General features: G+C 38.4%; 2 protein-coding genes across 6 annotated transcripts in view; both read right to left on the bottom strand.

Moving 5' to 3' along the window:
• LOC100489703 overlaps window positions 1-12445 on the bottom strand; it is a 55511-nt gene extending 43066 nt beyond the window's left edge. For 3 of the 5 annotated variants that reach the window (XM_012967400.3, XM_018095474.2, XM_018095475.2), the window contains exons 1-4: window positions 11951-12083; window positions 3858-3941; window positions 2042-3104; window positions 309-523 (exon numbers count right to left, since the gene is read on the bottom strand). In XM_012967400.3, coding sequence (XP_012822854.2) covers window positions 309-523; window positions 2042-3031 — 1205 coding nt within the window. In that variant the 5' untranslated portion in view covers window positions 3032-3104; window positions 3858-3941; window positions 11951-12083. Of the gene's footprint in view, window positions 1-308; window positions 524-2041; window positions 3105-3857; window positions 3942-11950 lie in introns of all 5 variants that reach the window. The other 2 variants (XM_031906388.1, XM_031906389.1) reach the window with 2 other exon arrangements.
• A 2733-nt stretch (window positions 12446-15178) lies between these two features.
• Window positions 15179-19992, bottom strand: LOC116412270 (transcription termination factor 4, mitochondrial-like). Its single transcript, XM_031906136.1, has 10 exons — window positions 19737-19992; window positions 19247-19318; window positions 18696-18791; window positions 17815-17832; window positions 17646-17726; window positions 17195-17264; window positions 16455-16874; window positions 15795-15812; window positions 15626-15706; window positions 15179-15244 (listed from the first exon to the last, which is right to left on the bottom strand). The coding sequence occupies exons 1-7, from the start codon at window positions 19984-19986 to the stop codon at window positions 16553-16555; spliced, it is 909 nt and encodes a 302-aa protein (XP_031761996.1). The 5' UTR covers window positions 19987-19992; the 3' UTR covers window positions 15179-15244; window positions 15626-15706; window positions 15795-15812; window positions 16455-16552.
• Window positions 19993-22344: the final 2352 nt, after the last annotated feature.

Raw genomic sequence — 22344 nt, 5'->3', positions numbered from 1 at the left:
AAAAAAAAACACCCAGGGGCATATGTAAAATGTAAAAAGAAAGGTATATTATTAACACCTAAATTATGAAATGGGGTGGAGTAGAGGATTGCAGTAAATATTTAGTAAATAATGGCAGAACTTACCCTGCCATAGAAAGCCATAGTAACCAACTATCAGTTAGATTTGCAGTTAAAATACAAAAAGTGTATTGCTGCGAATGACTGGATTAAGGAACATATTACTTCATACTACTGATTCCCCACTGCTCATACCTACACATTCTTTTAACCTACCACCACTGCAGGCACCCTTATTTTTACACTTACCTTGTGTAACTGCTGCATCCAAGGTTCACAGTACTGTACTTTAAAGACTGAATCAAGTCTTGGCTCATATCTTCATCAGCAAGTGGTACTGAATTGCGGATTACAAAAATAATCTTCTGTTCTTCGCACCAGGAAATAAGAAATGATTGGAATTCTTCCCAGCTAGAGAACTCCATGTCTTCCAGTCCATTTGTCTTTGTGATTTCTTCAGGTGCCTGTGTAAGATAGCAAGACTTTTACACCTTTCTACTATTACTAGTTATTATTAGTTAATTTTGTGTCGGGCACAAAGCACACAAGAACAAAGCAATTTGCCTAAATAAATGAGAACTACAGCAAAGTGAAGGGACATCAGTCCCTAAGACCCACAGAAGAAAGTAATGGCTACATCCTGGCAAAACGGAGGATGTGTATGAAGACTTACTCTGCTTGGGAAACTCTCAAGCTAAAGCTGGCCATACACGCAACGATAATATCGTACAACACCTCTTTTCGTGCGATATTCTGTGCGTGTATGGCAAGTCGACCAATATCGCAGGAGGCTGCTGATATCAGTCGACTCGCCGATCAGCCAGGTTAAAAGATTTTGATCGGGCGCCATAGAAGGTGCCTGAGCAAAATCTACCGTCAGGGCTGAATCGGCAGAAGGAGGTAGAAATCCTATTGTTTCTACCTCCTTATCTGCCGTTTCAGCCCCGATGGTTAGTGGCGGATTTAACGATCTTTCGTGCAACAAATCGCCACGTGTGTGGCCATCTTTAGAGAATAGCTAATAATGCGCTAACACACAAGCTCATCACCTAAGAGGAAAAGGGTTTAAAGGGGTTGTTCAAATTTTTAATTAACTTTTGGTAAGATGTAGAGCGTGAAACAAGTTGCAATTGGTCATCTTTTATCATTTGTGGTTCTTGAATTTTTTAGCCCTCCAGTTTCAAACTGAGAGACTGAAAGATGAATAGAAAGGTATGCAATAAAAAGTAACAACAACAATAAAACTGTAGCCTCTCACAGCAATAGTTTTTTGGTTGCTGGGGTCAGAACTCCATTTGAAAAATGGAAAGAAGAAGAAGGCGGCAAAGAATTCAAAAACTATAAAAAAGAAAATAAGAAGACCAATTGAAAAGTTGCTTAGTTAGCCTTTCTTTACCATACCATAATAGTTTAATATACTGTTACCCAGCAATCGCAAAATCTATAAGGATAATGGTACACAAGGTGATTTGAAGCGTTTCTGCCCACGTGAATATATGGTAGCCCAAACATGTCAGACACTTTTTCTTCTTAGAAATTTAGAATATTAGTGTCCTTACTAAGTCTATGCTTATTTTAAAGCTGCTGTGTTGCGGTGGGGGTAGCTATTCAAATTGAAAAAAGGCTAAATGGCCCAGGTTACATAACAACGGACACCAAAGTTTACCTGCTATGTAACCTGTGCCTTTTCTAATTTTTTTCCTGCTTAAATGGCTACCTCCATGGCTACAGCACCTTATTGTAGTAGTGATTCTGAAGCAAATGCACAACTTTTACCAGTACATTGTGTCTTAATTACTTTAAAACACTCATTTTTTGGTGTTACTGTTCCTTTAAGTTAACCTCAAAATCTGATACTGACTGATCTCTCCTGCTCTAAGGACCCCTGTATTTTCCCTTTAACTATGAGAGGTTGTAAATAATAAATAAAATAAAAGTCTCTTTTCGCTTCATTTTAACCAAAAATATAAAATAAATAGTACCTTCTCTAGAACAGCTGGGGGAGGTTCAGGCACAGGAAGCAGATTCACTGGAGGTAAATATTCTGGAACACTCTTTAATTCCCGATTTTCATTGAAAACCACACACAGGCAATTATTGAGTGATAATGAGCTGCCCATTTCTGTTGCAAGGGTATAATGTAGAGACGTAACGTAGGAATAGATGGCTTTCTCAGCTTTAAGTCTTTTGTTGTCCTTGGTGCACCATAATTTTCTGCTTGGATGCCACGTTTCATAGTAGTACTGATAAACTTCTGGGGGACAAACGGTCTTGAACTCATTTAGACAACGGTTGTACACCTTTAATGAGCGCGTGTGGAGGAGGATATGCAAGACTGCTTTGATCTGGGTCTGGGTAGCACACTGCAGTTCGGACAATTTGTTCTCCAATATTTGCAAGACTAACAAATAGCAAAGCCTTATAGTTGCATTTGGTAACAAAGTACCCATGTCGAGAGAATCTGTTATACCTGGATGTACTGTTATGTATTTGATTTGAGCCTTCATTTTTGGTATGCTTTGCAGAACAGAAACAATGATAAACCTTAATATATCAGGGTTATTTGCCTGTGATATACAGCTGGCACAAATCTTCCATTCAGAGTTTTCATCTTCACAGGAAACACTATACAGGTTGAAGCCAGGGCTAACGTTCTTTAAAATATCCACGTAAAGATGTTCGGGATATTTCTGGGCCAGTTCTTGCATGGCAGAGGACATTATAAAAATGTTCTTTACTATAACTTTATCTTCAACAAACACTAATTTAATTTTGCCATTTGGGTCCGAAATAAAAAAATCATCCAAAGCTTTCAGAACCTGAGCATAGTCTTTCGGAGAATGCAGATCGATGCGAGAAAGCCTGGACAGGTCACTGCGATCGAGAAACTTCCTGGAGATGTCGTTGGATATTTGGGCAATGCCTGCAAGGCTTAGAGCCCGGACTTTTCTCTTCTCTGGCTGGAGTGCCATGCTTGGCAGCGTACACAATTGTAGTGGGGATGCTTTGAGTGGGATTTAATCTTCAATATACACAATTTTAAAACTGCAAAAGAGGGGGTGGGAATTAATATACAGCTTTCCAAAATTGCCAAATTAAATAAATATTGGATTGTGTGTGAATATAATTAAAGCCCATGGTCCGTTTCAGCCTTTACAAGAAATTAACACAAGTATATCTTAATCTACAATTTTGTAGTGCATAAGGGGTGCACTATGTATTAGGAACTTAAATCACAGCAGCCCTGAAGTCAAAATGCAGCACCTATGCCCATAAACCCTAAAATGAACCTAAAATGAACTTGTCGTATGATCTAGAGGGTGATATTCTGAGACAATCTGCAATGGTATTTATTCTTTATTATTTGTGGTTTTGGGATTATTCAGCTTTTTGTTTAGCAGCTCTGCAGTTTGAAATGTCAGCACCTGGCTGGTTGCTACGGTCTAAATTACCCTTGCAACCATGCAATGGTTTAAATCAGAGACTAGAAGCTAAATAGGAGAGGGCCCAAATAGAATGAAGATGATAAACAGTAAAAAAAAATAAAAATAAAATTGTAGCTTCACAAAGCAATAGTTATTTGCTTCCCAACATCGGTGACCAGCATTTGACTCTTACCATTTGGTACAGAATTCAAAAACTATAAAAAAATAAATAAATAAAATAAAGACCAACTGAAAAATTGCTTAGAATCAACAATTTTATAACATATTAAATGTTAACTTAAGTAGCAAAAGTTAATTATGCAGCAGATAAAATAAGCTGGAAAAAATATTTTTTTAAATTGAATTTAATTACCTGATTCTTTGAAGGTAGCTGAGAAGGGAGCAAATCACTATGCGCAAGTAATATACAGGAAACTACATGATCATTTTTTAGTACCTGTTGGCAAAAACATATAAACACATTAGTTCTGTTGATGCATCAGAACAATACTTTTACAATATTAACAGCAATAAACTTTTGGTTGATGAGCCTCAATAAGAACAATGAATTCATTCCATAGCTGACTGCTGTATATAGAAAGAATACCCTAAACACACCAACAGATGTGATCCTTACAGTCTAACTACAGCCTGTTAATATTTTTAAAGCTATACACAATATATAGATTATTAGAACTTTTTACTTAAATATACTTTTATTGCTGAATATTTATTTAAAAAAAAGCCATCACTTAATTCATAAAATGAAATGTTTCGTATAGGATATGGCATTGGGAACGTAACCTTCCTAACCCCCATCAAGGCAACACCCATACCGAACCAAGCTGCCTGTAGGTTTTTGGAGTAAAAAAGTAAGCGCCCAGAATGGAAGAACATACAAACTCCATGCAGTCTGTGTCCTGGTAAGAACTGAACCCAGGATCCATAATTCGATATGGTTGTCTGCACCTGGCGTGACACTTCTCAGAGAGGCCACAGCAGGGGGCACCTGTTCAATGAAATTATATAGTTTCCCAAAGCCAATATGGCCCCTGTCTGGTGAGTGACACCTGTTTCTAAGCACCCTTTTAGGGACACTGACACACAGGGAGATTAATATCCAGTGATAAATATTCGCTACCGTCGGCAAATAATTTCTTGGGAAATGCCTTCCCACTGGCAAGAATGTGAATCGCCTCACAGGAAATTTTGGGCATTTCGAGGGGATTAGTTGCCCATAGTAGTGAAGATTTATTGCAGGCAACTAAACTCCTTGTGTGTCAGTGCCCTAAATTACCGGCAAGACTTAAGTCAGTACATGTATTTGCCCTGTTATCCAGAATGCTTGTTATCCAGAATGCTGGATAAGAGATCTTCCTGAAATTTGGATCTCCAAACCTTAAATCTGTTAAAAAATAAACTCAATAGCATTGCTTTGCCTCCATCAAGGATTAAATATATCTTAGCATCAAGTACAAGGTACTGTTTTATTATTACAGGGAAAATATAAATCATTTCTAAAAAAAAAAAAAAGATAATTATTTGACTAAAATGGAGTCTATGGGCCATGGCTTTTCCATAAATTGGAGCTTCCTGGATAACAGATCCCATAACTGTATAATGGCAGGAGAAATATGTTAAGGAAGAAGTACCTGCTGTACATACAGGCTAACCACAAGCACGCACTTTTATGCAATAAAAATACAGATTTTGAATTATGAGGGTTATTTTAGGGTCATTAGAAGCCAGAACCCCCATAGTTTTTAGTTCTGTTGAAGATTTGTTTCTGCACACTGTGACTAAAAGATCACGTATTTTGACCTATAACCACACTGACTGTTTACATTTATTTTGGTAGTTTACATAATTTTTTATTGCACTGGTGAAGAATACTTCTTTTTGCTTGTAAAACTGTTGTTGTCCTTTGTGACTAGCTAGTCTGGCATTCTGACCCCTGATCTCATTTGTAAGATCTCACTGGAAGATGTAAAATGTATTTTCATTGGATTTTTAGTTCTGCATTTCTGGGCAAATTTCCACTTGGGCAGTAACCCATAGCAACCAATCTGCGGGTGCCTTCAAACCAACCATACAGGCACCAAATCAGGTTTATAACATCTTGTTTATGGGCACCTTAATGAAAGCTAAAATGTGACTGGTTGGTCACTGATTGAGTACTATTTAATTTGTCACTTCCTTTTGCAAAAAGCTTCTTCTGTAAAAGAGGCTGCTGGTTCTGTTATGGCATCCAGATCAAAGAAATTTAGCGATTTTGAAAGTAAAATGTACCGATGAAGGCTTGTTATAGGAATACTCATCTACCTGTATCAGTAGTAGCACTGCTAAGTGTATGGAGGTACCTATGGAGCTACAGTAACATATGGCCAAGCACCAGAGATACCCTCCAGAATATGGTCCACTACAAAGTCTGTATGCAGAGCAGCTAATTGCCCACAATCCGATTGTGCAGAAGCATAGGCACAGCATCCTATCAATATAGGAGTTCACTTCTGCTGTGCATGCATTTACTGAAAAATTATTGATAAGCCATCTGTTGTCAAATGTTCTCAGTTCAAGCAATTTTCGAAGGTCCAACCTTTAGTAAAGGCCTGTACCCTTAACTGATGAAATAGGTACAGAAAAAATAAACTAGCAATTTATCAATCAGCAAATACATATTCACTACAACTCTGAGGTTCTACCTGGGCTTTCAGATGTATCTAGCATAGTAAATGGCCATTCTCCCCACTTTATGCACTAAGGGGGTTATGTAATAAGGCATTAACCCCCATATGTAATACAAGGCACTAAGTTTGCCCAGGAGCAAACAGATGATTGCTTTTATACAGGTGACCAGTAAAATCTACCTGATTGGTTGCTATGGGTTACTGCTCCTGGGCAAATTTTTTATTATAATCCCCTAAGTTTGCTCTGGTGCAGTAACCTATTACAGCCAATCAACAGGTAGAATTTACTGGTCACCTGTTTAAATGCAAGCATTGTATTGGTTGCCATAGGTTACTGCTACTTGGCAAAATTAGTGCCCAAGTTTACATATAGGGGTAATTATCCTTCAGCGTAAGCTCCCCTGGTGGAAAGTGAGCCCCACAGTTTGGGATTTTTCAGAAAAGGTTGCACATATATTGTATCCGTACTAGGGAGCTGAGAGTCTACAGAGATGTTTCACTTACTATTGGTTTTTCCCCAATAACCTGGCTATGAAAGCTTAACTCAGCAAGGACTGACAGCAAAGCCCCAGCAAATGTCACGGCCAGCATTTTCAGAAGCAGTGGCTGATGTAAGCCAAAGGTGGACACAGTTTGCAGAAAGAATTTACCAGGGGGATGACAAATAAACAGGCGATCTAAAATAAATTTACAGTCACTTCTGTGCTGGCCTTGACTTCCATTCTTGCTTTCTTTGCCCTTAAAATTCCAGCTCCCCCCCTTATATCATATTGCTTTTTTTTTTTGCTGTGGAATGTTTGGTGGCTACATCTTTATGTGTGCCATACATATACATTATTCTCTTTCTATATTTTGCTTGATCTGAACATTTCTGTTTCTGAAGTATCTGTTCTTAAACTGATCTCAAACATTGTGTTTGCATTTATGCTCTTGGAAAGAAGAGAAAAACATTAGATACTGTAAACTATGCAAAGATTCACAAACTTCTACTATATTTTAAGGTTGTCTACCAGAGAAGGAAACTTAGTCAGTGGTGCATGTTTGCTTTGCTAAATAGGGCTTACCAACAATATTACTGTCACTGAAAAAAAAAACCCTCTTTTTTTTTTAATTTTACCCATAATGTCAGTTACAGTGCAAGAAGTGCTGCATGTTCATTTTGAACTTGAGCAATACAAAATACAATTTGCTATATACGAGGAAGGTTTCCTCGATATCCTTGGGAAACAGTTTGCACATATGTGAAAATTGGCTGCCACTTAAGGGAGAAGACACACAGAGCTACTAGTAGCAGTTACTTGTCGTGGCTACTAAAATAGACAATGCTGATCATTTACTGATAATTGTCTCTATGTGTGTTTTAGCAGAGGCAATTCTTAATACGGTCTATGGAAGGGTATTTTATGGCGTTTAGTAGCCATGAAAAACAGCTTCTACTAGTAGCTCAGTGTGTCTTCACCCTAAGGGCAGTGACAGACGATCATCTTTGCCGCGGGCAACTAATCCCCCTGTCTGTCATTGCCCTAAAAAATAAATCTGTGGTCAGATTTAAACAGTATGTATGACCATTTATATGCAGCCTGATGAAAAATACTGGTGATTTATACATTTTAATTGGTAGCTAAAGCAAACGCAGAATTGTGTATGCCTGCCCCCTCTCCGCCCATGAGAGGGGAGATAAAACCTTTGAAATCACCCCACATAACTATGAATAAGAATCTTGACTGTGCTTACTGACTGACAATGAGGTACAGGTACAAATTACAGGAAGGCCATCTCCCATAGACTACATTTTGACTCAAAGTTTATTGAGTATTTGAGCAAAGTTACATCTTGCACAGAGAGTAGTAAACATTTTTAGATATATAACAGTGAAAAAAAATTACAGAACATATCTTTAGTCATGTACATTTATGAAAGGTTTTAGTTTGCATAATCTAGATAGTGTAGCATTGTGTTAAGTTGGAGGCAGATATATTTTAGAATTTAGTAGGCTTTTATGTGTTCCCATAGACTACATTTTAACCAAATAATTAAAATTCTAAAAATTAATTTTTCCTTTTTCTCTAATAATAAAACAGAATCTTGTACTCAATCCTATTTTAGCAGATGAGGTATGAAGATTCAAATGACAGAAAGACTCCTTATCCGAACCATTCTGGATAACAGGTCCCATAGCTGTACTCAGTGTTTCTGAGCTATAGAAGGATCATGCTGTCATTGTCAAATTGGCAATGTAGATCTTACTGCTAAAGTAGTGCTGGACTGGGGTGGATTTTGTAAAACAAAATGAAAAGCAAATGTTTCAGTTATACCAACATGATTTCTATGATCCATTGAAAAGTGTCAGTATCACTATTAATTAGACTTTTTATAAAAAATATCTACACATCTGTTCAAGCATTTAACATTGTTCATAATAATGCAGCATCATGGAATCCAAATATTGCCAACTAAAAGGAACCCTATCTATGCACTGCAGATGCCATTTAATAATATTTCACAACTGAAATACACTATGCTTCCCAATGGATTGTACAAATAAGGTTCGCTGTGAGAGGGCCATGCTTCACAGTACAGGTATTGGACACCTTATCCGGAAACCCATTATCCAGAAAGTTCCAAATTACGGAAATGCCATCTCCCCTAGACTGCATTTTAATCAAATAATTCACATTTTTAAAAATGGTTTCCTTTTGCTCTGTAACAATAAAACTGTACCTTGTACTAGATTCCAACTAAGATATAACTAATCCTTATTGGAGCCAAAACAATCCTATTGGGTTTATTTACTGCTAATTTTATTAGCAGACTTAAGGTATGAGATCTGAATTACAGAAAGACCTCTTATCCAGAAAATACCAGGTCCCAAGCATTCTGGATAACGGGTTCCATACCTGTACCACATTTTTCTCCAAGACCTCTCATGTTTATCATGGCCAATTCTAAGGTTTCACATGTTAAAAAAAGAGCTGACCCTGAATATAGCACACCCTAACATAGCTCCAGGCAGATACTGCACTAGGCACTATATAAGAATACACCTCTAACATTACGGGCAGGAAATAAACCGCAAAAAGTTCTCCAGTGGGTTTCTATTTATTGGGATTGGTAACTGTTGGCACTCTGACATTTCTTACGGCGCCTTAGGAGTTGTTCAACAGCTGCACAGACAGGTGGCATATCCCTGTGTCCCATACACTGCTCTGCAAACACAATGTGACAATTAACAGACTGCACAAAATAAACATTGCTGCTGGCAGGGGATATGCTTAGGTGTAGTTCAGAGTTGCAGACAGATGCAGACGACAAACTGCTTCCCTTTTTCATTAGCACCATCAGCAGAAGGCAACTCGCTTCTTAAATGATATTGGTTTTTACCATATGTTGTAGAAAGATGGTCCCTTACACACTAACATGCTCATTGAAGTAACCAATAAGAAACCAGTGGGAAATTCCTGTCATTTTGTCACCAATATAACCACACCTGCAATACAGAACTTACACCACTAAAAGGGGATCTCCACCCAAAGACATTTTTGCATAATGAAAGACAATGTAATACTGAATAGCTTTCCAATATACATTACAGGTATACGGTCCGTTATCCAGTAAGCTCCGAATAATGGGAAGACCATCTCCTATAGACTCCATTTTTAACAAATTATTTACATTTTCAAAAGTGATTTCCTTTTTCTTTGTAATAATAAAAAAGTACCTTGTACTTGACGCCAACTAACATACAATTAATCCTTACTGTAAGAAAAACAACCAAAAATTGGGTTTACTTAATGTCTTAACTATTATTTTTGTAGACTTAAGGTATGGAGATCCAAGTAACGAAAAGACCCCTCATCCAGAAAGCCCCAGGTCTCAAGCATTTTATATAAAAAGATCCCATACCTGCGTTTAAAATGTTCAAGTTGTTGTAAAGTTGTTTGTAAATATTATTTCCAATTGCTGGTGAGTTGCACTGCTGAAACAATGTAGCAGAACCCAATTGATTAACATAGTTACATAGTTTAAAAAGTCTTATTGAGTCTATATTGATAGACTCAATCAATATAGTGATCCTGTGTAAATTCTTCTTTTTTATAAATAAATGTACAGGCATTTAAAAAATAACAAAAGGTTTGTTCAGTTAATATTTCCATCCCCCAAATCAAATCACATACAATTTCCTCATTAGTTTTATGTACTCTGAGTACTATTTTAGAGCCAAAACTTGAAATAATGACATCAACAAGCTCAGATAGTACAGGTGCCTGTAAGACTCAGGATATACTAAATACAATCAACATCATGGGTACAACATAATAAACCGATACATACAGCATATCTAATCATTTAGAGAACACAAAACACAGACTTATAATATAGAGAAACAAAAAGGAAGCAAAACAGTATAAAAAGAGGAACCGCAATAAAATCAAACCATAAAATAAAGTAAAGCCGGCCTTGATGCCCGGGCAGACCCCTGTGCCTATGTCAGGCTGCAAGAGCCAACACCATAGCCTAAAACAACCGTCCACAGCTGCTTCTGCCAACGTGGGACACAATTCCAACAATATCTGCAGAAACACAGCAACAGCAAAGATAACTAAGCACAGTATAGACAGGCAGCGTCTGGCATTCAGCCCGGATCCATATTAAGACTTTGGCAATATAGGCACAGAGCAATGCAAATAATATAAGGCAAGCATTCCCCTTAATGGCAGATAAGCTATAAAAGGCAACAACCGTAGAAAATGAAGATTGCTATAGTTAACCAAATACAATTTGATTCATAATATATACATATATAGCAAAAAATATATTTGTTATATTATACAAAGTATATATTATGATGAAAGATTGTAAGCTCTAGCAAACAGGGCCCTTTTTACCTCCTGTATCAGTCAGTATTGGTTTGTTAAATGTTGACACCATTCTACTGTACAGCGCTGCAGAATATGTAGGTGCTATAAATACATTATAATAACATTCCAATAAATACATTATAGTAACTGCATTAGTCCCAGGCAGCTTGTGCAGCAATCCCCATTCATCTTGTACCTGTTGCTCCCCAGCTGTGCCCCTGTCAGGATGAGAAAGGGAACTATGGCAACTCCCTGCTAACCAAGCAAAGTGCAAGCTCAGGGAGCTGCTGGGAGTTGCCTTCCTACCTATTATTATCCGTGTGCCTGTGATGAGGTGAGGGAGGCTCTAGCAATGCAGGCAGGTCGGGGCCCCCAACATGTGGGGGGAAAGGGGGGCTTCATATATGAGGGATGTTGAGACTGCAGCCCCCCCAAGTACAACTAACAATTGCCCCCGAGTTGCAGCGCCACAAACAGCTGGAGGGCATGAGGCAGGGCATCCCTGGTGTAAGTAGGGCATATATCAGACTTACACTGTATAACATAAGCCGTGTATGGCCATACCTACATACCACCCACCCTACAGGGGGCGCAAGTGACACAGGGGCCCCGGGAAATGATCTCCCTATCCTGTGAGCGGCCCTGCCCAGCCGGCTAGTCCCAGGCATTAGATCCCAGGCAATAGATCCCAGGCATTAGATCCCAGGCAATAGATCCCCGGCATTAGATCCCCCCGGATTAGCGAGTAGGAGCGCACAGGGCAGCCCCGCACAAGGCAAGCACATGGCTGGCCGCTCTCAGTAACGCTTTCGCTGCCCCCAAGGCCTATGTGACGCTCAGTTGTGCTGCCTGTGAGCAAGACATGAGGCCCGGCCGGCACCAACAGAGTTAACACTAACATTAAAGTTACAGGCAGCTACCTCAGTAAGTTACACACGGCAGCACCGCTTGCACGAAAGCTTCCTTCCGCGATTTCTACTAACCCGCCCGTCCGACTCCATTGTGCGGCGCCCGCCTCCGCCAGAGCCCAAACGGTTAAAGTCGCATGAGGTCACGTACCGCGCATGCGTGTATTCCTTCGCCCCGTAATGTCTCACTGCCCGGGTAATGAGCGCTGCGGTGCCCGCCCTCTCGGCCGCTAGTGATGGGCTTTCGACGAGATGATCGCTGCACCGCACGCCCTTTCTCGGCCCTCTAGGCTTCCGTAAAATAAAGACGTGTTGAATAAAACTCTGCTGCCACAGCAAGGTGGCCGACCAATAGGGCCCGCAGCTTAGCGTGACGCAACCGAGAGGCGTCTTGGCGCTATTGCTTTGTGGCCACTAGATGGCGCTGAACAGTAAGCAAACGTAGTCAGCAAATATGGGCATTGGTTTCAAACCTGTAGCTCGAAAATCGCTTGCCATGAAGTGGAACGATAGTTGTGTGGGCAGTGTAGGATTGGCAGGCACACGCTCTTTACGGCTGTGGGAATGTACCCTAGTGTTACAGCGAGCCGTTATGGGGTGCGTTTCCCTCAAATTCGTCGTGGTAGATACTTTATTTTTTATACAGAATAGTGTGTGATAAGGGTTTGCTCAAATGTTTGTGGTAAATGAGGCATGTTCATTAGTTGCTGATTTGCAGAAGCCATAACAAGATGTTCCTGGGCCTCACAGCTGAACTCCATCAAAAAACGTCCAGAATGTGATTTGTTTTAGTTATAAATATATATATTGAAATTGCTATTTATTTAGGTCCCCTAAACTCCTGCCTCCCCCTAGGTCCCACACTTCCAACAGCAAAGATGGAGATAGTGACAAATGCTACATGTAGGGTATCTAGGCTCATTCAGATATGTCCTCTCATCTGTATTTATCACCCTCAATTAACTTCCCTCAATGACAGTAACAGGCTCTTCCCCTGCCACTTTCAGTAATTTGCACCTGAATCCTAATTTACCCACTACACAGTTTATCTGTAACATTTGTTTATATAGCCTCAGCAAGTTACACTGAACATTTAGGGCTCTGGCACACGGGGAGATTAGTCGCCCGCGACCAAACTCCCTGTTCGCGGGCGACTAATCTCCCCGAGTTGCCATCACCTGCCATCCCACCGGCGACTTACATTGTCACTGGTGTGACAAAACTCCCTGTTCGCGGGCGACTAATCTCCCCGTGTGCCAGAGCCCTTACATTCATTTATTATGAACAATGGCCTTACAATAATTTAACAAAACAGTATTACAGAATAAAAAGGTAGGATCAGAGGGCCCTGTTTGGAAGTTACATAGTTTAGATTGAAGAGCACATGTCCACTGAAAATTTTGCAAGGAGGAGTGGGCAAAAATTGCAGAGTCCTGATGTGCCAAATTGATAGACTTTTGCCCAAAAAGACAGCACTGTAATACAATGAAAAGCTGCTTCAACCAAGTATTAGTTTAGGAGGTGCGCACACTAATGCAACAAGGTTTTTGTATGATTTCTTTTTTTCACTAAACTGTTTCTGACATGATTTATCTTGCTTTTTTTTATTGAACAAAAACCTATCAAGTGCAACCCCTCTAAACAAACCCTAGTGCACAAATATACACATACTGACCTGTCTATACACTAAGATATATAAAGTATGTATACCTATACTAATTGTAGATTTTAGAATCACAGTAGCCTTTACATTATGTTTGTTCAAGAAATCATCCAAGCCAATGTTAAAGGCATTAACAGAATCTGCCATCACAACATCACTCAGAAGGGCATTCCCCAACCTCACTGCCCTCACCATGAAGAACCACCTGAGCTGCTTCAAAAGTTCCATTCCTCTAATCTAAAGGTGTGGCCTTTGGTGCATTGAATATATTTCCCACTATCTTTTTATAATGCCCTCTAATTTAAGAAAGAATAATCATGTCCCTCCACAAGCATCTTGGTTTCCAGAGAAAATAGTCCCAAAATGACAGTCTAACCTCATAGTTTAAATCTGCCATCCCCTTTACCAGTTTAGTTGCAGTCTCTGCACTCTCTCCAGCTCATTAATATCCTTTGTGAGGACTGAAGCCCAAAACTGCATTGCATACTCAAGGTGAGGCCTTACCAGGGACCTACAAGAGGCATCATGCCTTGCATGAATGCCCTTTGTTAAGGAATTCACTACTTTATTTGCATAAGTAGCCACAAAAGACACTGCCTCTTCAGTCCTTTTCAATTAAGGATACCCACAACACACTACCATTTAGTGGATACCTAACATCCTATTTCTGCCAAACTGCAAATCAACATTCCAGTTTGCTGCCTAGATTTCTAATTTTGTCAAATCACTCTGCAAACTGGCAGCATGGAACTTATAGTTTTGCACAATTTAGTATTATCAGCAAAGATAGAAGCATTACTTTTAATGCCCACCTCCAGGTCATTAATAAATATTTTAAAAAGCAAAGAACCAAGGACTGACATTTTACACTCTATTTTTTCTTTTTATTTTCACATTTGTGCACATATGTATTCCAATATGACTGTCAGAGGAAAATAAGGAATTTTCATATGAGCTTTCATGTTTCTTCAACTTCTCCCTCAGAGGTTTCCTCTTCCTCTGCATCTGAGGCTTCACTGCTCTCTTCTTCTACTTCTTCATCATCATCATCTTCTTCTACTTCTTCATCATTATTATCTTCTTCTACTTCTTCTTCTACTACTACTTCTTCTAGTTCTCCTTCATCTTCTGATTCAGGAATAGAGATTTTGACCTCTTTTACCGGCGCCGCAACTTTTTTAGTTGTTGATTTTTTTTTATTTTTGTCCGCTGCTTCTCTCTGTATGCGTGCACGTATTCTCTTGCACAAAAACCTGAGGAAGTCACAAGCACACAAGGTAAATATACACAGAAAGTGTAGAAAGAAATAGGTGACTTTAAAGGATATTGAATTATAACTTGTAAATAATAAATATTGGTACAATAGTCGGTTAATAAGTCCCTTTCATGAAACAAAGGCTCTTATTACAGCATGTCTTTAATAAAATGTTATAAGCTTTTTAGAATGGCAATAACATGCTATAGGAAAACTGCCTAACCCTTTTCTACTGCCCGTGCCCATCACAAGAAAAAGGATAATATAAATTAGATGACAGGTTTATTCTTTTTTTACCATAAATATCTTATTACTCCCCATACAAAAGTGATTATTAGGGCCAAAACCACAACCGGTGGAATGACAACCATCGCTAGAAAGCCCCATCCTAGTGACAAAATGAGAGACGTAATTAAGCATTCATATTATCAACTTAAGAGAATACAGCATTATCAAGGATAAACATATTGTAAAATTTAAGGGAAGATTTATTTATGGTTAATGAAGAGAATCTTAGTTCAATAGTCAAATGTTATGAAATCAGAACACATCAGTTGTAATATGTCAAACACAAGGCCGGGGGCCAAATCCGTCCCACCTGGCTGTTTTATGTGGCCCTTGGTGAGTGTGTCTGACCATCCAATCCAATTTTATGCATCAGATACCTAGTTATTTTTTTTTTTTTTTTTTTTGGCAAATGGGAAATTTGGCTGTAATACCTATACAGATTAACAACACCTAAATGAATAAAGAGTGACTGTAAACTTACTATTACAGAACAGTATTTCCTTGCAGGAAACATTCATTTTACTGCAGCTTTCACAGTTGATAATACTATAATCTTCCTCAGCTGTAAAAAAAGAAATATGTCTTGAGAATTATGTTTCTTATTGAAGGATATTGTAATGTGATGCATTAGAATACAAAAAGATACTTACAACATTTGTCTCCACACACTACAGAAAAGAGAGAAGAAAACAGAGTGTTAGATCGAGCTTTGCCATTATAAGTACACAAAGTAGTAATCCTATATCCTATATCAACTTTTTGCAATAGCTCTCAGTATTGATGCATTACAGATCGTAATGCACTGCATTTATCTAAAGGCAACTGATGTCTGATGAAAGCTGGCTATTTGCAGCTTTCATCACTCACATTATTTCACTCATATTATTTTTATTTAGGACACAGAAACACTTGTACATATACAAATCAAAGGTGCACAGATTTCAAAGGCAGTATGTATTTTTGTTAAGTGTGCAAGCCAATAACTGGAATGGTATACTTTTCTTGAAATTGGTGCAACTTCAAAAGTTGCTCCATCCTCAGCAGATATTATATTCTGTTATAAACTGGTATCTTTATATTAACTTATTAATTTAGTGGATACCTAACATCTTATTTCTGCCAAAGTGCAAATCAACATTCCAGTTTGCTGCCTAGATTTCTAATTTTATCAAATCACTCTGCAAACTGGCAGCATGGAACTTATAGTTTTGCACAATTTAGTATTATCAGCAAAGATAGAAGCATTACTTTTAATGACCACCTCCAGGTCATTAATACATATTTTAAAAAGCAAAGAACCAAGGACTTACATTTTACACTCTATTTTTTTCTTTTTCTTTTCACATTTGTGCACATATGTATTCCAATATGACTGTCAGAGGGAAATAAGGAATTTTCATATGAGCTTTCATGTTTCTTCAACTTCTCCCTCAGAGGTTTCCTCTTCCTCTGCATCTGAGGCTTCACTGCTCTCTTCTTCTACTTCATCATCATCATCATCATCATCATCATCATCATCATCATCATCATCATCATCTTCTTCTACTTCTTCATCATCATTATCTTTTTCTACTACCACTTCTTCTAGTTCTCCTTCTTCATCTTCTGATTCAGGAATAGAGATTTTGACCTCTTTTACCGGCGCCGCAACTTTTTTAGTTGTTGATTTTTTTTTATTTTTGTCCGCTGCTTCTCTCTGTATGCGTGCACGTATTCTCTTGCACAAAAACCTGAGGAAGTCACAAGCACACAAGGTAAATATACACAGAAAGTGTAGAAAGAAATAGGTGACTTTAAAGGATATTGAATTATAACTTGTAAATAATAAATATTGGTACAATAGTCGGTTAATAAGTCCCTTTCATGAAACAAAGGCTCTTATTACAGCATGTCTTTAATAAAATGTTATAAGCTTTTTAGAATGGCAATAACATGCTATAGGAAAACTGCCTAACCCTTTTCTACTGCCCGTGCCCATCACAAGAAAAAGGATAATATAAATTAGATGACAGGTTTATTCTTTTTTTACCATAAATATCTTATTACTCACCATACAAAAGTGATTATTAGGGCCAAAACCACAACCGGTGGAATGACAACCATCGCTAGAAAGCCCCATCCTAGTGACAAAATGAGAGACGTAATTAAGCATTCATATTATCAACTTAAGAGAATACAGCATTATCAAGGATAAACATATTGTAAAATTTAAGGGAAGATTTATTTATGGTTAATGAAGAGAATCTTAGTTCAATAGTCAAATGTTATGAAATCAGAACACATCAGTTGTAATATGTCAAACACAAGGCCGGGGGCCAAATCCGTCCCACCTGGCTGTTTTATGTGGCCCTTGGTGAGTGTGTCTGACCATCCAATCCAATTTTATGCATCAGATACCTAGTTATTTATTTATTTATTTTTTTTGGCAAATGGGAAATTTGGCTGTAATACCCATACAGATTAACAACACCTAAATGAATAAAGAGTGACTGTAAACTTACTGCTACAGAACAGTATTTCCTTGCAGGAAACATTCATTTTACTGCAGCTTTCACAGTTGATAATACTATAATCTTCCTCAGCTGTAAAAAAAGAAATATGTCTTGAGAATTATGTTTCTTATTGAAGGATATTGTAATGTGATGCATTAGAATACAAAAAGATACTTACAACATTTGTCTCCACACACTACAGAAAAGAGAGAAGAAAACAGAGTGTTAGATCGAGCTTTGCCATTATAAGTACACAAAGTATTAATCCTATATCCTATACCAACTTTTTGCAATAGCTCTCAGTATCGATGCATTACAAATCGTAATGCACTGGATTTATCTAAAGGCAACTGATGTCAGGCCCGGATTTGTGGCGAGGCCACAAAGGCCCGGGCCTAGGGCGGCACAATTTTAGGGGCGGCATGCCGCCCCGCCGCAACGAAATTTTAACATTTAATGGCCATACGGAGTAATGGGGACTTCTCCCCACTGCTCCGTATAGAAGTTTAAATGGCCGTGCATGCGCACTTGCGTTGGCGTGGCGCGGCAGGGAGGTTTGTTCGCGCATGCGCGCCGGGGAGGGGGGGGGGCACGAATGGGGGACAGCCTCGGGGCGGGTAGATTTGAAATCCGGCGCTGACTGATGTCTGATGACAGCTGGCCATTTGCATTAGAGGATTGTTGTGACCAACGAATCCTTACATGATCTTACAATGGTATCTCTGTTGGACTCTGATACTCATAATAAAGCCACCAGAATATTTTTAGCCCTGAATAAATGACATTATTCTCCACTATCCTTACTACTGGTATCAGAGCCACAAAAGTTTAATTTTCATCCTTAATATAAACACTATGCAGCATAGCTCAGCATTCTACACACTTCACACTTTAGGAAATGTATGAAGTGTTAATCAGATAAAAATATGTAGAAATTTCTATCACTCTTCTAATCAGTGAAAAGTAGAGAAATCCATCTGTTAAGAAAATGTTTTGGTTTCCTATATGCCTTTAAAACAATCAAATTAATACAACTATGTAACATGATCTCATACTTACTATATTCATTCGTTCTTTGTGAGCCATTAACCAGTAACTCTCGAATATTCTTTTTCAAGGCTGTAAACTCTTTTTGGAGATCTTTGCTGTCTAGGCCTAATGTAGCAACAAAAACAATTACCACTAACTGTAATCTATACCAATGTACACTATAAGCACATTTAATGGTTGATTTATGATTCATGGTTTATGTATATCTGAAATGCATGTATCCATTCAGTGCATGAAATATTGGATTGAAAACATGACTAAATCTGATTGACAAACTTACAGTTTTAAGGAAATTACTGAATTGTTATGTAGTTAATTTGTTTTTTTATCATTTCCCATTAATCCGTGACTGCCCGATCAGCAATCTTTTAGGTGACTTAATCTTTTAGTTTTCACATATAAGGGTTATAATATTAGCAGTATATGCCTGCAGCATATTGGAAATAGTACAACAGCTCTGTGTACTGAGACATAAAGGGAAAATATTTTATGGGGCTCTAGTAACAGCCATGCACAGCAAGTTATTCTATTTCTCAATAGAATAATGTGACATTACTTACTTTTATATTTTGTCAGTAATTCTAGGATCTCTGACGCAAGCCAATCATTCACAGTTTCTAAACTCCGTCGATCTGAAACAAAGTTATTGGGTTATTAGTACCTTCTATACAGCATATTGTCTGTTGTGTATGTTGGCTGCTTTCTAGACCCCATGAGGAATTGTTATTGCCAGTTGATTACTGTGATGAGATCTCTAAGCCTCCTTATACTTCTCCCCTCCCATATCCATTTAGTCTCGTCCCCTTCCTTTATGTTTCTATATGGCATTCAGTATATGGGGCAGATAAAGTTGCATACAGAATGCATAATGACATCTTACATAACTGATCAGGAATCTCTTACAAATATATTAAACACTGTGGTCCTCATTTAAATCATTGCCATAAAAGAAATGAATGACTACATTAGAGCAGATTTCTTATCTTTTAAACTTAAATACAGAACATGTTCACAGCCTGGGACATAAATGTCAGATGAAACAAGTCTTACCAATATATTTCACATTGTAATCATCTTTCTCATTGTAGAAGGTATTAATAACTAGATTAATATCTGCCTCCGTGATTTGCTTTTTGGGAAATATCTTACTCAATGTTATTTTTACATCATATTTTAGAAATTCAATGTCATTCTCCAAACAGGGAAGGCATCCATAACTAGCACGAATTGATAAAATTAGGATAAAAAATGAAAATATAGGAAAGAATAAAGAAATCAACAGTCTGCAGATAACTGCCATACTGTCTCTCTCTTTACTTCTCACTGGACTGATGTGTAGCTGTAAAACTCCCTAAGGTGCAGACAACACAGCTTTCATCAGACATTATGACATCATAACAACTCTACTGTGCATTGTGACATCACACAAGCTGAACAGCTGCATCCACAGCTCTCATCCACTGTAGAAAAATAATTGACAGTTTATGTTGTGCTGCAGTGAGCAGTATTAATGAGCTGAAAATAAAACTAGTGGCATCTTTGATGCTGTTGCAGCCCTAGTTATTTCTACTGGCATCAAAACTCACATTATTTCACTCATATTATTTTTACTTAGGACACAGAAACACTTGTTCATATACAAATCAAAGGTGCACAGATTTCAAAGGCAGTATGTATTTTTGTTAAGTGTACAAGCCAATAACTGGAATGGTATACTTTTCTTGAAATTGGTGCAACATCAATAGAGCGCCGTCCTCAGCAGATATTATATTCTGTTATAAACTGGTATCTGTATATTAACCTCCAGGTTTCAATACAGCCTAATAAAGCTCTGTGATTGGCTGTAGTCTATTTTCTGTATTGGCTGCAGGTTTTAAAAATTAAAAAAAATGTAAGAATTTAAATTGAAATGACAGTTGTTGCAGATGTTTGGTTGATTATCCTGACAACACTAGGGCAGGGCTGCCTTTGTGTGTTTGCAAAAAAGAATTGTAGCCGCATTGTTATTCAAACCTAGCACAACGGCATCCGCAACCCTTACAGGAGTTGGAGGCCAGCAACCTGAGATTGGAGGAGTTTAGACTGAAATGTTTAAGAGGCAGAACTCTATCCACTAAGGCATTCAAGGGCTCTTGTGTCAGGGACACAATACTGTACCTTTATATTAGTACTTATTTTAAGGAAAGAAAAGCGCTGCTCACAAAGAGCCTACACAGGTTTCCTAATAAGTGCAGAACCATAAAAGGTTCCCGCTGTTCAATTACTCTGCAACTTTTGTACTTGCAGTCAGTGATTTCTTTCTAAAGGCTCTTAGAGCCAAATATAAAATACATGTCTTATTTTAGGCCAGTCTTCCCTCTTCATTCTTAAGATGTCACTATGCCAGTGTGTGGCCTTTAAGTGAGCAAGAAATTAATTTCTACCTTTAAACAACCCAAGCAATCAGCCATATTTCTCTAGTCTCTCTCTCTAACCTGAATTACTGCAAAATCCACTATGTTTTTTTGTTCAAATACTCAGAGTACACAGAGTACTCTACATAATGTTCTATAAAACTGTGCTCACGCCAAGGCAGAATACATTGCTGTGCACCAGGGTCCCTGCCCTTGTTGACTATATTTCTATATAAGTGGCATCAAATTCATTTGGTCTTTTTACAACATGGGCTAACCTGTTTGATAATTGTTCTGGTTTTAAAAGGGGGAAGACATGAAAATAATTGGTGGGTGCCAATATGTTAGAAACCCCCCAATAACTCAGATCACTTACCTTCTACCTTGCGCCAGTGAGTGTAAAAAAAGGAAAGGTAAAAGGTAACCAATATTAGTCATTGGGGGTGTCAAATTAACAAATAAACAAATTAAACAAGTTAATACACCCAGTAAATTTGAATTCAATTCTTCTTTAAACACCAAAGCAACAATATTACTTTGCATTACTTTTCAGCAGAGCACAGCTCACTATTTTAAGCACTGGGGTCCAAAACTGCATGTGTTGTGCTCCTAAATAATAAGATTCTGGGCCTTCAGCAACTTATTTATTTAAATACAGGTATAGGTTATCCAGAATGCTCAGGACCTGGGGCTTTCCGGATAAGGGTTTTTTTTCTGTAATTTGGATCTCCATACCTAAAGGGGCACATTTACTAATACACGAACGTCCGAAAAGCGTCCGAATGCGTTTTTTTCGTAATGATCGGTATTTTGCGATTTTTTCGTAAATTGTTGCGACTTTTTTGTAGCCATTACGACTTGATCGTAAATTGTCGCGACTTTTTCGTAGCTATTACTACTTGCTCATAAATAGTAGTGACTTTTTCGTAGCCGTTGTGCCGAGTACGAAAGTTTCGGATTCATTCAAGCTTCAGTATCGTGACTTTCCTTGGGCCAGGTTGGAGCTGCAGAGTGCCATTGAGTCCTATGGGAGACTTTCCTTGGGCCAGGTTGGAGCTGCAGAGTGCCATTGAGTCCTATGGGAGACTTTCCTTGGGCCGGGTTGGAGCTGCAGAGTGCCATTGAGCCCTATGGGAGACTTTCCTTGGGCCGGGTTGGAGCTGCAGAGTGCAATTGAGCCCTATGGGAGACTTTCCTTGGGCCAGGTTGGAGCTGCAGAGTGCCATTGAGCCCTATGGGAGACTTTCCTTGGGCCGGGTTGGGGC

Source organism: Xenopus tropicalis, chromosome 7, assembly GCF_000004195.4.
Source record: "Xenopus tropicalis strain Nigerian chromosome 7, UCB_Xtro_10.0, whole genome shotgun sequence".
NCBI classification, from domain to species: Eukaryota; Metazoa; Chordata; class Amphibia; order Anura; family Pipidae; genus Xenopus; species Xenopus tropicalis.
This window is presented reverse-complemented; position numbering and strand designations above follow the sequence as displayed.

Excerpts from the sequence above, each read along its gene's own strand:
- LOC116412270 (XM_031906136.1), bottom strand. The coding sequence starts at position 19,986 with ATGGCAGTTATCTGCAGACTGTTGATTTCTTTATTCTTTCCTATATTT. Across the intron at positions 19,319-19,736 it reads TTACAATGTGAAATATATTG|ATCGACGGAGTTTAGAAACT; the intron begins GTAAGACTTGTT and ends ACTTTGTTTCAG. Across the intron at positions 17,265-17,645 it reads GGAAATACTGTTCTGTAGCA|GATGGGGCTTTCTAGCGATG; the intron begins GTAAGTTTACAG and ends TTTTGTCACTAG.